Here is a 16,384-nt window from a genome sequence, read left to right as displayed (position 1 = left end):
ACCTGTACATTAAAAATTAATGATCTAGTTAAAACATTCTATTGTGACAATTATATTGAGTGGGGAGGGGGGGGGGGGAGTGCACACAACTAGGATTTCAGAGGTTTCTTTCCACCTTACCCTAATATTTAAAGTATGTATATTTTAAAAGTATTTTAGTTTGTATATTACGGAATTATGGGACTGCATGTTTATGAATAAATAAATAAATCTATAAATAGAAATGAAACTAAATTCCAGCTGTTAAACACACAGATGCAGACACCAATGTTTGCTCTCACAAATGGCCCAAGCCCTTGGTATTACAAGAATCCATTTATTCCTATTGTTCACTCACTATTCCATTCAAAATTTGGGCATTTTATACTTCTGCTTGATCACCATTTGTGATTGGATGACATCCAACTGTAGGCTCTTCCAACTATATTGATATGCCCCCCCCCCCACTGCCTGCAACAGATGGAGGGGGGTAGAGATGTATACAGGAATAGCAATATCATAGCCAGAAAAGGGGTGACTGTAGTTAATTCTGTTTCTCAATCATAACCCAAATAACCCTACATTTCTTCAATCTAGCAAAATATTTTGTTTTTAAAAATTGATGCCCTCTGTGGCAGGATTAGAAACAAATCATGTCACCGACTGTACAATGGCAACCCACAACCACATATTGAAATGATAATTTATTGCTGAAATTTGGGGACTATAATAAAAACAAATGATTGAATGTTTCCTTCTGAATGAAAGTACAATTATGAATTGGAAATATCGCCAACATGTACACACATATACTTACTTTTTTCATTTTTAACCAACGAACCAACCCATCATTTATAAGGTGTTACAATGAGAAACAGAATTAAATACAGGCAGTGCCCTAAGAAGTAGCTGTCGCAGAATAGACAATGAGCTCAAAATGTCATAAGTAACTATAGTGCAATTAGTGATGGTGAGGGCTCACACGGACACACACACACAAACACACACACACACTGACAGACCAGTATAAAGTTAATAATCAGATAAGAATACACCTTTCAATTTATTTGTCATTTCATGCAATAAATATTGCATCTACTCCACTGGCAAATGCCTTTGCTAAAAAACTACCAAAACTGGAAATATACAACATAGAACAAGAGACACAAAATATACAAGACACAATAACACATAAGATATATTTATAATTTCTGCATTAGACTTTATATTCTATTTGTTACATTTTCAGTCTGTCTAAGAAGATATCAAATCAATTTTCCAACCTTTTGCGACAGACAATAAATGTACACAAAGTGTTAGACTGTAAGATATGTTGTGTCGTTCTGCTCTTACTGGCCACCAGTTGACCGATGTGTGCGGGTGCCCTGTCATGGTTAGTCTAGTTCCAAACTGATACAGTATTAATTACTTTACCAGTGTAGTCAAGGCAGTTGTTCGAGTACATATTTCTGTATCCCCCCCCCCCCAACCGTGTTCATATAAACATGATGACATCGTCGCGTCCCCATGTGATTTTAGTTTAAACAGACGAGTCCTGATAGGACATTTGCATATCAGTGCAGTCCGATGACAACAGCCTGTCAGTTTGTGATGGATTACTACTGACATGTGCCCCTTCGCGCTTCGCTCACTACAGGGGAGCACCACAATTTAACACCTTCTGTAACTGCCTTGACTAGACTGGTAAAGTAATAAAGTTTTTAATACATAATACTGTACCAGTTTGGAACTAGAGTATGTCATGGTGCACCTTACAGACTAACAAAGTTTGAGATATATTGAGAAATTCAATTAATCAACCTGTTAAGCAATGGTCAGTTTTTCAGTTCCAAGATGCATTGAGTGAGAGTGCCACATATGTTGTTATTTTTAGTCTTCATTTTTCAACGTGAAATGATGGCAAGACACATTGAACTCTTGAATTGGTAATGATTTTATAGAACAGAGCACACACCATCAATGACAGCGAAGGATTTTACTGTAGAACCCCAAGGCATGCTCAAATGACAACCATCCCTTGAGTAGCATATGCAACCAACCCCCACCCCCACCCCTACCATACAAAATCCAATGCATTTTGGAACCAATAACAGGTCTATAGGCACTACAAATATACAAAAAGTTTTACAATACCTATTACTTTTTACAACATAATTATATAAACTTTAACTTGATAAAATAAGTAAAACTGCTAAGAAAGTGAAGGGAAAAAATACTTGACAATTATGTTCTAATTTAATTTACACTATATAAAGATTAATAATTAAGCTACATATCACATACAAACCTATAGTTTTTATATACACTATACACTTTATCACATCCTCTGACAGAATATGGGTATGTTGTCAGTTATTTGACAGCCTCTGGAAGACATACATGTAGTGGTATTTCACTAAGATTTCTTTCAGTCTTTTGACGAGTGTTGTTTGCAAGCAGCCTAGAGACCAGAAGTAAAGGCCTGAATGAATACTGGATAACTGTACATTTTGAAATCCCTTTGTGTTGGTAAATTGTTTTTGAGCGCTGATGTACATTTCTCTGTCAGCCCTGTGTGTTACTTTCTCTCTCATCCTTTTGTGTTACTCTCTCTCTCTCTCTCTCTCTCTCTCTCTCTCTCTCTCTCTCTCTCTCTCTCTCTCTCTCTCTCATCCCTTTGTTTTACTTTCTCTCTCATCCTGTTAAACTTTTGATGGACTGACGTACATTTCTCTCTCATCCATTTGTGTTGATGTCTTGGGTAATGTGTACATTTCTCTCTCCTTATCCTTTTTTGTTGATATCTTGTCTTCTTGGGGTACTGATGTACATTTCTGTTGCATTCCTTTGTGTTACTTTCTGTCTCATCCTTTTGATTTACATTCTCTCTCATCCCTTTAAACTTTAGTTGAACTGACGTACATTTCTCTTAGGTATTGGTGTACATTTCTCTGTCCTTAACCCTCCTTGTTGATATCTCGTCTTCTTGGGGTACTGATGTACATTTCCCAGTCATCCCTGTGTTAATACCTTGTCTTGGAGTACTGATGTACAGTTGCTCTTTCTTAGTGCTAAACACTTGTTATGTGTCTTTTATAGATTCCTGTTTGCTATCCCATAGTGTTGAATACCATGTCTAGTGTAATTAAGTATTTCTCTTTGTCTCTGCAAAGTTTCCATTTCATAACATTACAATACACAGAGTGCAAACCAGTCTTTAAATTCTTGACGTAATAGCAAAGTCTAAGTTAGGATAACAGGGATATCAGGGCATCAAAAAATTTACTTCTGTCTTCGGTTTTCATTTCTATAACTGAAGTCGGAAAAAAATAGAAAATATTTGGATTACTTAGTATTAAAGTAATGAGTTAACATTTCAAAGTATTTGTCTTGATTCAGCCAACTTAAATGCAAATTACATTAGGGCCTTACCACAACATGCCAAAGATCCGTATGCCATGATCATTTCCAACTGAATGAAAGTTGAAGAATTATGAAATTATGAAATTATACATGACTTTGTAAGGGAAAAATGGGGAAACTAAAGGTGAGACGGCATGTTTTGACTCATATTCCATGTATCACAGAACCATTGTCATAGATGAGGTACAACCAGAAAATAAATTCTGTATTTCCTGTTTGAATGTGTACAACTTGGTTTGATTTGGGATTCACTTCCAAGAAATTGTTTGACTGTGAATAGAAATTTTCACTCGATATCATCTAGACGGTTTTCAATATATGACTTTATTCAGACACATTTTAACTTACTTGAAGAGTCAAAATTATCTAATAAGGTCCTTGAACTGGTCTTCTCTCCAGCTTGTTCAAACGCCCTACCAAAGAAACTGCAAATAGACAATGAGTAGACAATATGTTCAATTATCACCAAATGCATTATTACTTTGTCATTACCTACTTGTCTAGCATTTCATACACAGCAATAATAATAATAATAATAATAATAATGTTGGGTTCTTATATAGCGCTTTCCCACGCCGTGCTCAAAGTGCTTTACAATTATTACCCCTGGCTCGGATCAGAATGGCACAACGGCCCTTTAGTCTTCCTCAACTTGCCGAGGAGCATACAATCCATTGCAGCCATTTAAGCGCATAGGATTAAAGCCTTCACATTGCAACCTACATCCTACCAGGTCCCCAATTATACAGCTGAGTTGACTGAGGCACAGTTGTGGTTCAAATCTTGCCCATGGACTTAAGCCACTCAGAAACAAACAGCAGACAGGGACAGGGCTCGAACCTGCAACCTGTAGATTCCAAGCCAGTCAGGCTAACCATTCACCCATCATGACTCCACGTTTATTTTATCATTTGGTAATGATATCATCAAGGAAACTACATTGTACCTTGATATGCACATGCAGTGATGCAGACGGGGACAAAAAACAAAACACTCTTTCTTCATGACCTAAATATCTTAGATATTTTGCTGTGAATCCACTTACTTTTTAGTGAGTATTTCTTGTTCTCTTTTAGGTGGTATACCAACCACTATTGAAGTACCTTTATCGAGATCTAACGGTGCACACATCACCAGTGGTAAGGTCTTAGCTCTTTTACTTTTACTCTGTTGACAAATAAAAACAAAGACATCAACACAAAATTATTATGACGTTTGTTGATTTGTAACAGAAAGTTTTAAGCTGAACACATTGATAACAGAGATACTGAAATTCATTTCCTATTTGAACTCTTTGAGTCAGTTTTGTTCAAAATGTCTTCCTCATAGACATAAGATAAACTTACCGCATTGATGTATGCTTCCAAGGTAAACTATGCTAACATAGTCAGAAAGACTGCATGTGGGACACAGAAACAGAAAACTATCTCAACTTACCACATTGATGTATGCTTCCACTTAAGTAAATCATACCAACATTGTAAGACAGACTTCATGACAGCCATAAACTATCTGAACTTACTGCATTGATGTACGCTTCCAAGGTAAATCATACCAACATTGTAAGACAGACTTCATGACAGACATAAAACTATATGAACTTACTGCATTGATGTATGACCAAGGTAAATCATGCTAACATTGTAAGACAGACTTCATGACAGACAAAATTATCTGAACTTACTGCATTGATGTATGCTTCCAAGGTAAATCATGCTAACATTATAAGACAGACTTCATGACAGACATAAAACTATCTCAACTTACTGCATTGATGTACGCTTCCAAGGTAAATCGTGCCAACATTGTAAGACAGACTTCATGACAGACATAAAACTATCTGAACTTACTGCATTGATGTATGCTTCCAAGGTAAATCATGCCAACATTGTAAGATAGCCTTCATGACAGACATAAAACTATCTGAACTTACTGCATTGATGTATGCTTCCAAGGTAAATCGTGCCAACATTGTAAGATAGCCTTCATGACAGACATAAAACTATCTGCACTTACTGCATTGATGTATGCTTCCAAGGTAAATCGTGCCAACATTGTGAGACAGACTTCATGACAGACAAAATTATCTGAACTTACTGCATTGATGTATGCTTCCAAGGTAAATCGTGCTAACATTGTGAGACAGACTTCATGATAGACAAAATTATCTGAACTTACTGCATTGATGTACGCTTCCAAGGTAAATCGTGCTAACATTGTGAGACAGACTTCATGACAGACAAAATTATCTGAACTTACTGCATTGATGTACGCTTCCAAGGTAAATCGTGCCAACATTGTAAGATAGCCTTCATGACAGACATAAAACTATCTGCACTTACTGCATTGATGTATGCTTCCAAGGTAAATCGTGCTAACATTGTGAGACAAACTGGGTGTGAGAAGTAATGTGCATCAGGACTACCAGTCTGTATATAGGCATAGAGGAATGGACCAGCACATATGACTTGGTTCATGTCTAGTAATGTCCTCACTTGCTCCAATATAGCCATCAATTGCTTTTTTGCTGACTCCAAACCATTCAACAAGTATTTTAAGTTATTTCTGTCAAAAAAGAAAGAACAAGGAATGTGAAGAAGCATGTGTATATGTTTAATGTGGTGTATCATTTTTAGTGCAAATAGTTACTGTTGCACAGACAAATATACGGACAGATAGATATCTACATGAACTGAAATACAGACAGACATAATAGATAGATTGATAGATATAGACATGACAGACAGACAGACAGACAGACAGACAGACAAAGGACGGATGGGCAGACTGACAGACAGACAGACAGACAGACAATGACATACATACATACATACATACATACATACATACAGACACACATACATACATACATACATACATACAGACACACAGACAGACAGACAGACACACATACATACATACATACATACACACACATAGACAGACACACACACATACATACATACATACATACATACATACATACATACAGACACACACACATACATACATACACACACACATACATACACACACACATACATACATACATACATACATACATACACACATACATACATACATACATACATACATACACACATACATACACACATACATACATACATACATACATACACACATACATACATACATAGATACATACATACACACATACATACATACATAGATACATACATACATACATACATACATACATACATACACACATACATACATACATACATACATACATACATAGACACATACATACACACATACATACATACATAGATACATACATACACACATACATACATACATACATACATACATACATACATACATACATACATACATACATACATACATACATACATACATACATACATACATACATACATACATACATACATACATACCTTGATAGGCTATCAAATGCTTGAAGAAACTTTTGTTCAGCAGTTTTGTCTTTTTCCTACAAATATGGAAAAAAAATAAAAGTTAATACTATAATAGCAATAAAAAACAGTAGAAGAGCTATACCTGAAGACTACAATTGTAAAATTTTCTAGTGGTAAAAAATCCTAGCTTTTCAGTATACTGTAAACCTGGAAATTTTCACTAAAGACTTGTTTTCACTAATTTCGCTAGAAAACAAAAACGCAAAAATAAATAGTTACTAACATACCTTCTTGTACATGAACACAATGTACCAGTCTGGTGATTAGTAAAAATTAGTCTTTGAGAACTACCTGAAGACAATAAAATCACAAAATTTTCTAGCAGCGAAAATATCTACATTTTAATAGTACTATGTTTACGATCATGTAAAGTCACAGTTACAAACTTCTGGCAAGAGTGTAGAAAGTGATCTTACCACTGACTCCAGGATAGCTCCAACAGCATGAACCACATCAGCAGCACAAAACTACAAGACACGCAAATACAAACACAAGACTGTTATCTCTCAGACCAGAATATAACAAAGCAGTTACTTGTTATCTCTTCTAACAGTAAATTCATTTCCTGAACTTGTAAAGCTGGCTCAAACTTGTAAACACTTCATAGACAATTATCGGGACAATTTGATTGCCTAACTTTCACTTTGGATATCTGGAGGTACTATACATTGTCACAATGGGTTTATAGTTATGTTTATGTATCTATTGAGATTGTAAGTGGATGTTTATAATGTGATTGTTGGTGTATGAGGCCTCCACAGAAAGAACCCAACGCTTCAACACCATACATCGTTTGTTTGTAATGTTTGTTGAGTTTTACCCTGAATAAAGACATTTTACTCTAGAGTCAGAATTCCTTGGAATCAGCAGGAGGAATACAGTACAAAAAGATCTTAAATGTAAATCTTTGACTAGTTTTACATCTCAGTCTACTTTTTCAAAAAAAGAGATTGATTTCAAGATTGAATAGAAACCGTAAAATGTTTACAGAATTCTTTGGGAACAGGTCTCTACCAAACTGAGGATTTCAAATACTACATACCTTATGAAGTCAATATGAAAATTATGAAACACAAATAAATGATAGTTCAGTACTGTTTTTAGTATTTGTTCAAGATTTCAAGAAAATGTTGTGAATTTTCCTTATTTGGTACATTACTAGTACTATTAGTACTACATCACTATTAGTACTGTCAATATCAATAAGGAAAATTCACAACATTTTTACATATAGTAGTACATTTAAAGAAGAAGAATGTAGCAAGATTTGTCGGTGTATTCATTCAAAAGATTGAAATCTAGAAAGAGAATTCTGTTTTCCTTTTACACTGGACATCTTTTTCTGATATATAATAGCAAGGATGGAGTTGCTGAATCACAACCTAATACTAGTACCTGAGTTTATCACTGGCCAAGGTTAGCATTATCAATATCAAATTAAAACTCTCAAAGCTGAAATATTCAAACTGCTACTATCAGTAAAACATCTTTACCTTATTCTTGTATCCATACTGTGCTTGGAATGATGGGAGAAATATGTCATCTAACCTGTAAGGTAAATAAGCAAATATGAGTATGACGACAGCGTAGTGAAGTGGCCTTTTTTTTTGGGGGGGGGGGGGGGGGGAGAGATCAAAGCAAAGACAGGAAACATAGACATTTGCAATGTTTTACTTTGATAATGTACTTGCAAGGTGTGTACATGGAAATTAAAATGTAACTGAGTCAACCCCCCTCCCCATCAGTATCATCTCCACTTTCAAATTCCCCTGTAAAGTCTAACATCAAATTCAAAATAGAGACTGGATAAAATAAAGGCCAATGTTGAAACTAAGGACCATTCCCTGGGTTTACCAGTAAAGTCCTTCTCTGTCATTGATGGCATATAGTCATTATTGTATAAAATCACACACAATTATATATAAAGAAGCCGACATGTATTTCCATCATTTCAAGAGGAAAATGTTTGTAATAAAGACAAAACAAGTCTAAAAGTCACAATATAAATGATGTCGTCTCACTCAACGCATATTGGAACCTGAAAATCAATAACTTTAACATCATCATGGAGTGCTATGAAATGTTATAATTTCACTCTATCAAGTTAATATTGAATCTGCTACCTTACTCCAGGTGTAAGTTTATTCTGATCAGTGAGTCTTACCCAAACTTTTCTGCCGACTTGTTAATCCATTCACTCAGATTTTCTTTCAAAGTGATATCCATAGAAGAATATTTCTGTTTACACTGAACCAATGGTAGACCCATATCAGCCAGGAATTCATGCAGTTTCTTCTTCCCTTTCATTGTCCATACTTTAAAACTGTGGAACACAAAAAACATGTATAATTGTAATCAATAAAAAAATAGGATTTATACCCTGGGAATTCTATGTTGCGACAATTTGCATCTATGTCATTGGCTTTGTCGTGATGCTCGAAACAGGGGTCAAAACATTCCAGATTTTTCATTAAATATGCTTGTCATGTGTGGAGGTATAACAACATCATTCATCAATACTTTTCTTATTCAGTCATGAAAAATAATTGTGACTGAAGGGTTTTGTTACAGGTAGTCTATCAACTAGTAATGACAAGGCCCCTTAGGTCGCTCCTATTTTCCTTGGTTAAATGATGAAAAATATTGGGGAATAATATTTACATTGCCTGACCATATATATCTCGCTCTCTTTTTCAAGTCTACTGGTGAGGACAATGACACAGACTACTTCATTCACAGCTGTCTAGACAAGTGTGCACATCACAATTTATGCTTCAAGGCAACTCAACAAGTTTTTGTGTGTAACTGTCTGGATCACTGACCTAAAAGACTATTACACCTACAAGCTGTGTAGACCTGGTGACATTAACTGTCAAAGAGTCATGTTCCAAGTAGTCACGTCTGTGTGTGTGAGTAATTGTTCAGATCATGCACATGAAACGGAGACTGACTAATCTACATATCATACAAAGTACAGGCTGTGTCAACTCGATGACAGTCAGTGTGCCCTCTAAGCCCATGTGTGTAATTGGTCAAATCAGAGTGACTTACCTACAAGCTGTATAGACTGAATGACACAGACTTTCAAAGATAGACCAATGTCTGTAAAGTGATAGACGTAATCTGGTACAATATGTAAGGAAGAATTCAACCTATTCTAATCTCTATTCGTGTAATATGTACACTCTGACAACAATTATTCCATTTATCATGTACATACCACACATGATTTTTGACATACCGGTACCACTAAATTGCAAAATGGAGAAATGGAGTTATATCATTCTGCAAAACTTACTAGAAGTATTGTTTACCAAGACTATTCAGAAGTGGATTATAGTTTATCATATTCCATAAAACATTCTTCTTAATCATTGCTGTATGTATGTCTAATTGTGCATACAGAGATATCAACTCTCATATTATATTCTATGAAAACAGGGATTGAAATTAGCAGTAGTACTGGGCACATAGACTACTAAATATTGTATCTAGACTACTAAATTTATGAGGTGGTTTTCTGTTAAACCAATCTAAATCAAAAGAAAATTGTAGCTGCAAATATTCACAAGGCTAAATCTACCAAACATAGTTTAAATTGAAGCCCTTTCTGCATACATTCCTTACATAATATACCATAGAGGGCGCCATTTGTCTCAACTGGATTGATGAGTCTTACCGTATACCTAGTGAGTCTATATAGCTGAAACAAAATACCATGGAATCTCTGATGTATATACATGATAAAAAGGATACTCTCTATTAAATGCAATCCTAAGACAATCCACTGACACTGCCATATCTTCATCATTCAAAGGATGATTGTGACGTGATACATGTCGATTAAGTTCATCTACATCACTCACATATTTGTCCCTGAAAATAAGCAATTACACGTTATCATGTACACAATAAAATTCAATGAGATTGATAGATACAATGACATACAAAGTTGAATAAAGTCAGTTGAGAAGGGAAATTCAAATCTTGTTTTATTCTTTCAATAATCAAATCAGAAACAATGAGCTGCATGGCTGGCATACGATCTACACTTCACTGGTTTGTTCAATAACACTGCTGAGCAAGTTTCATATTGGAGCAAACCAGTGAAGTGTAGATCATGAGCCAGCAACACAAACCATTTGACCATCAATAACCGGGACCCATATCATACCAGAATTAAAAGATGATGTCATCCAAACTATAAAATAAAGTTACTAGTAGTCCTACAATAGCCTGAACTACACACATACATGTACCATAGGCTATCGCAGCGCCACCAATATGTTACTTTATAACCTACCATTTACCAAATTGATTTATCAAATTCTATTTGTGAAACCGAAACTGAAATCTTTACCTTTCAATCTTGCCAATAATGATCTGACTTGTCAAACCAAGTATAGCTAACCTGAAAGGTAAATCAAACGTGGAGTATTATAAAATCAACATGGTATGAGCTTTGTAATCTTTAAAACTAGTTAGACTCCTCTCCATCTCAAACCTGTTGTTTCAACCATGGCCTCAATTTAAAAAAAAAAAACTTGTCAATTCCAAATATGACTTCCCCATAGTATGAGACTTCACCAGTTCAATGGATTTATAAGGGAGATTTTTTGGGGTAAACATCAGTTTTGTCCTTGACTTCACCTCAGACAAAATAAGAGATGTCGTCCCCAAAAGTGTCATGGCTTTGCCTTGGCCAAAATAACTGACATTTGCCCCAAAAGTATCCTTTTAAACCAATTATTATTTATAAAACAAGTTAGTGACCAATACTACAACTATCAGTAAACACAACAAGGCACCCAATTAGGCATTGACTTGTCAACCAGGTTAATAATTTGCTGGTATGTTAAAATATACAACTCTCAAGAGTTTAAGGAATGACTACAAATATAAACGTAGTGGGAATCCAATGATTTCTCAAGATGATTATAAAGTAGCTACATGTCTTGTAAATATAAGTACATACCATAATAATTCATTGGTGTCTTTTGACATCTTCCAGGCTAATTCTTCATAAAGTACTATCGCTGACTGTTAAAAAAAAGAAATATAATTTAATGTTAATTATTTGTGTTTATGAACGGCAATCAGTCCATGTATAGTTAATATCATCATTAAAGTTGTGTTTGTCACTCTTCACCAATCAAAATTCAAGCCTGAGCTGCGCCTTTTGATTGCAACGAAATTGATAACAATGAACAGTTACAAGTACAGGTGTACAAAGCTTGAAAGTGACTGATTTATCAGAAAGACTAGACAAGACAGAAGTCTTGTGTACAAGTATATAGGCATGCTCCATCAAATATGGATTGTATGTAATACACAAATAATACATGTAGCACACACTACAAACTAATGTACACTTTTATAGCAGCTTATCTTAAAGAATATCCCATAATCACAGCGATGTACAATTATTACTCCTGACGGGACTTACAATGGTATAGGGTTATAAAACTTCCTCAACTTACTCCCTAGAGAACTGACAATTCATGCTACAACTGAACAACACACATAACAATATTTGTTCTACAAGGTTCTCCAATTACGTGGTGAAAAACTGAGGCAAGACAATGCTTCAAATCTGAGGATTCCAGCCTTATTAGAAACAAACTATAGAAGCAGAGATGCAACCATCAAATCTGTCAATCATGATGACTAAATACACTCGTACACAACTCCTATGTTGGAGTGGTTTCAGTCTGTCTTTACACAGACACCAAACCCTACTACTAGTACTAGTTCAGGTAAGACAACCAATTTGGTGTAAACAAGGATACTATTTCACTTACTGACGTTCCATGGAAAGAAAATTCTTCATATCCAAATATAATATCTTGTCTTTCCTGTTCCCAAAGTCTTCTCTTCCTTCGCCTATCCATTCTCCTTTCTAAGGCATCCTACAAATCATCCAAAAGGACCTGAATTTTTAATACCTCAACATAAACATGTCTGTCAAATTAAAGTAATAATTTCATGGTATTGAGTAAAGAATTTCTAAAAATGTCCCATTCAAAACTTCAGCAAATTCACAGTAAACATTTGTTCTCCAAACTTCAGCATACCCTATTACATTCAGCCTCTTGCATTTGATAACTAAAGTTTGCAAGTAAAATCACTGTAAACATACAGTGTTACAGTAAACTTGACAGCAATAGTGGTTCTCTAACAAATATAAATCATACAATTTAGCAACAGAGTAAGTTACATAAATTAGCAACAAACATGATACCAGTACCAGCATGACATATATTCTTCAAACTTGACATCTCCAACCTTATAATCAGTAGATAAATTAGAAATTTCAGACTAAAAAAATTAGCTTCAGTAGATATTGTCCATTCCCACTGTTTCATTTACCTCATCTAAACGTCTTCTTTTCCCTGAAGGTACCGAAGAATCACTTTCATTTCCAGAGTCCTCATCTTCCTCTTCTGACTGTAAAATATTAACATCATCAATCATTGAAAATCTATCAATTCATCTTCATCATATAAAAAACAAGGAAAAAGAATTGCGATATAAAGATGAAATGGGCTTGATATTATCAGTACCTGTAGGACAGGACACACATACTACTAAACACTGTATCTAGACTACCAAATTAGCAGTACTCCAGGACATATAGACCACTAAATATCACATCTAGACTACCAAATTAGTAGTAGTCCAGGGCACATTGACTATTTAACATCATATCTAGACTACAAAAATTATAAGTTGATAGGCTGCTATAGTACCTATGGAAATCAATAGAAATCAGTAGAAAATTGCAGTGGAAACAGTTCACTTGGCTAAATATGACAACCAAGCATACAACTTACTCCTGTTTTGCTCAACTTGTATTTTTTCATATACAAACAAATACCCCCTGATAGAAAGAGGATTTAATTCAAGCACTGCAGTGAATGTGAATGTGAATACTTAAGCTTGACTCTTGTCTGTAACGTGAGATATTCATGCCACACTGTCTGCTAGAAGCCTGATACGGCTGAACAACATACAAGCTAGACTGTAAGATACGTCGTGTCACTCCACCCCTCACCGGCCTCCCCTTGGAGGGGTTGACCAATGTGAAGGTACCCCCGTCATGGCGTACCTTGCAGACTACATACTGGCTTGACTCACTTTCTTTTAAATCTAATTGACAATGAGAACTTTGTCTGTGAGTCAAAGGTTGTTGATGAAGGCAAGGAATATTTCAACACTTACTTCATCATCTCTGAAAATCTTATCATACTCTGGAATGGTAGAAAAATCATCCTCTTGTTTCATCAGTAATTTTACCTGTAAGAAAACAATGACAATACTGAAATAATCCCTATTACACAGATCCTATAGAAGCTGTTGTCAGCTTAGGATTAAAACATGGATGAGAAAAACAGATTTCTGACACACCTAAAAAATAAGTTGGTCTTGTAAAAATGAGTTATCCACTTAATATAAGACATCACTAATGCTAATTATATTTTATTCATTATATCATATTAAATTTTGGTGAAAAAAACCACTATTTAAACAAAATTGAATAATTACTTTGATAAAGTTTAAAGTGTCACTTTTTTGAGAATCAGAAGGATAAGTGTAAATTGTCTTAGTCTTTCTACAGTATGACTGAAGTAAGTAAAATCTACCAAAGTTCCCTTGATATATGCAAAGGTTGTATCAAAATTATGTGAAAACAATGTGATTTTACTAGCTTTTACCCTACTCTTTTACCATGTTCTCAAAGCTTAGCAAAAACAATGTTACATTTATAACTTACACCATCGACAAAGTTATGCAATGTATGTTATGAAACATTCTCACTGTTGGTGTCAATATATTTCTAAAATATGTCCAGTCTCTTTTATCATGTTTATATTAAGGACAACCCTTATCACTGAAGTAAAACACTTTCTCATTTTGTCACATTCACTTATATCATTCATATCAAGTGTGAAAGTTTACTCTTTCAATTGCTTTAATTGTTAACCTTGTATGTAGCCTTTCTAACTAGTCAAATTGTAAAGTGTTTTCTGCAAACAAACAGTACTTCTACACTTGATATGAATGCTAGCAAATCATGCAAATGTTTTACTTGAGTGTACTTATGAGTTGTATGTCCAATACAAAATTAGACTCTGGTCCTACCTGTGTTTCATTGTAAATATTAACAAGGTCTATCGGTCTGTGACTATCACAAATATAAAACATCACATTTTCTGCTGGTTGAAGAGTGTCCAAGATATCAATATTTGCACCACAATTAATCATCACCACATGCTGAAACTAAACCAACATTTTTAATTTAGACTTACAGTATATATATGAAATGTATTTGTAACTATTACCTGAATGGATGGATGGATGGATGGATGGATGAATGAATGAATGACGAGAGATAGAGAGAGATACTAACAATAGTAAGTAAGATAGATAGAGACAGATAGATAGATAGATAGATAGATAGATAGACAGATAGATAGATCGATAGATAGATAGATAATAAGATAGATAGATAGATAGATAGATAGATAATAAGATAGATAGATAGATAGATAGATAATAAGATAGATAGATAGATAGATAGATAGATAGATAAGATAGATAGATAGATAGATATATAATAAGATAGATAGATAGATAGATAGATAGATAGATAGATAGATAGATAGATAGATAGATAGATAGATAGATAGATAGATAGATAGATAGATAGATAGATAGAAAGTCAGCCAAACAGATGTGCAATCACAGCTGAGTGTTAAAATAGTTACTTACACTTTCTGAATGTTCCAAATATGCCTTTTCCAGGTCTTGCCTTCCAGTTATAGGAACCAGTGTGTATTCTACGTGATCACATTGGAATAGGCTTTGGAGAATTCGACATGCACAGATGGCATCTACATCAAGCGCAACCAGAACCAACACCCGCTATTTTTTTTGAATAGAGAAAACATAAATATCTGTTAGGAAAAGAAAAAAATTCAAAACCGAACTTTACATAATTAAATTTAAATGAGCACAGGCATTCGATCGGGCGGATTTGTAATTATTACGTGTAAATTTAATTTGTTTAGAATTTTAAGATGACTCGGTGCACTTCACTACAATTTACAAAGTCTCACAGAACACAATCTGGCAGTGGTGACGCTAAAAGATTCAATTTTAACATACCTTGTGTAGCACAACGTCGTAAAAATCTCTTCTAAAGTCCGTTATAAACATATTTCTGCTGACTTAAATGAGTGTGGGACTGAACTGCACAAATACGACGGAAACGTAAACAGAGGGACCGATTTTAACTTTGGCGGGTTGGGCTTCTTGGTGATTTTAGAACACGATCTGTAATTGGTCAAATGTTCAAAATGTACACACAGTGTTCCAATCAAACCGATCTTGACATATTGAGAAGAATATATTCGTCTGTTTGTTAAACTATTTCTCCAACGCTCTACATTGCATCGTCATTTAGACCCACTATCTTCATTCTTGTTTTCAAATTGTCCCTTTTTCGTCTTCCACAG

General features: G+C 34.7%; 1 protein-coding gene across 1 annotated transcript; it reads right to left on the bottom strand.

Moving 5' to 3' along the window:
• Window positions 1–2,648: 2,648 nt before the first annotated feature.
• On the bottom strand, window positions 2,649–16,292 carry LOC144449017 (cell division control protein 45 homolog). The gene is made up of 18 exons (XM_078139418.1): window positions 16,035–16,292; window positions 15,639–15,791; window positions 15,009–15,146; window positions 14,088–14,162; window positions 13,236–13,313; window positions 12,668–12,775; window positions 11,842–11,906; window positions 11,227–11,277; window positions 10,623–10,742; window positions 9,918–9,989; window positions 9,031–9,189; window positions 8,360–8,414; window positions 7,283–7,333; window positions 6,825–6,880; window positions 5,745–5,967; window positions 4,448–4,569; window positions 3,751–3,827; window positions 2,649–3,292 (listed from the first exon to the last, which is right to left on the bottom strand). Exons 1-18 carry the CDS (start codon window positions 16,083–16,085, stop codon window positions 3,228–3,230), a joined length of 1,719 nt encoding a protein of 572 aa, XP_077995544.1. The 5' UTR covers window positions 16,086–16,292; the 3' UTR covers window positions 2,649–3,227.
• Window positions 16,293–16,384: the final 92 nt, after the last annotated feature.

Source organism: Glandiceps talaboti, chromosome 18, assembly GCF_964340395.1.
Source record: "Glandiceps talaboti chromosome 18, keGlaTala1.1, whole genome shotgun sequence".
Taxonomy (NCBI): Eukaryota; Metazoa; Hemichordata; class Enteropneusta; family Spengelidae; genus Glandiceps; species Glandiceps talaboti.
This window is presented reverse-complemented; position numbering and strand designations above follow the sequence as displayed.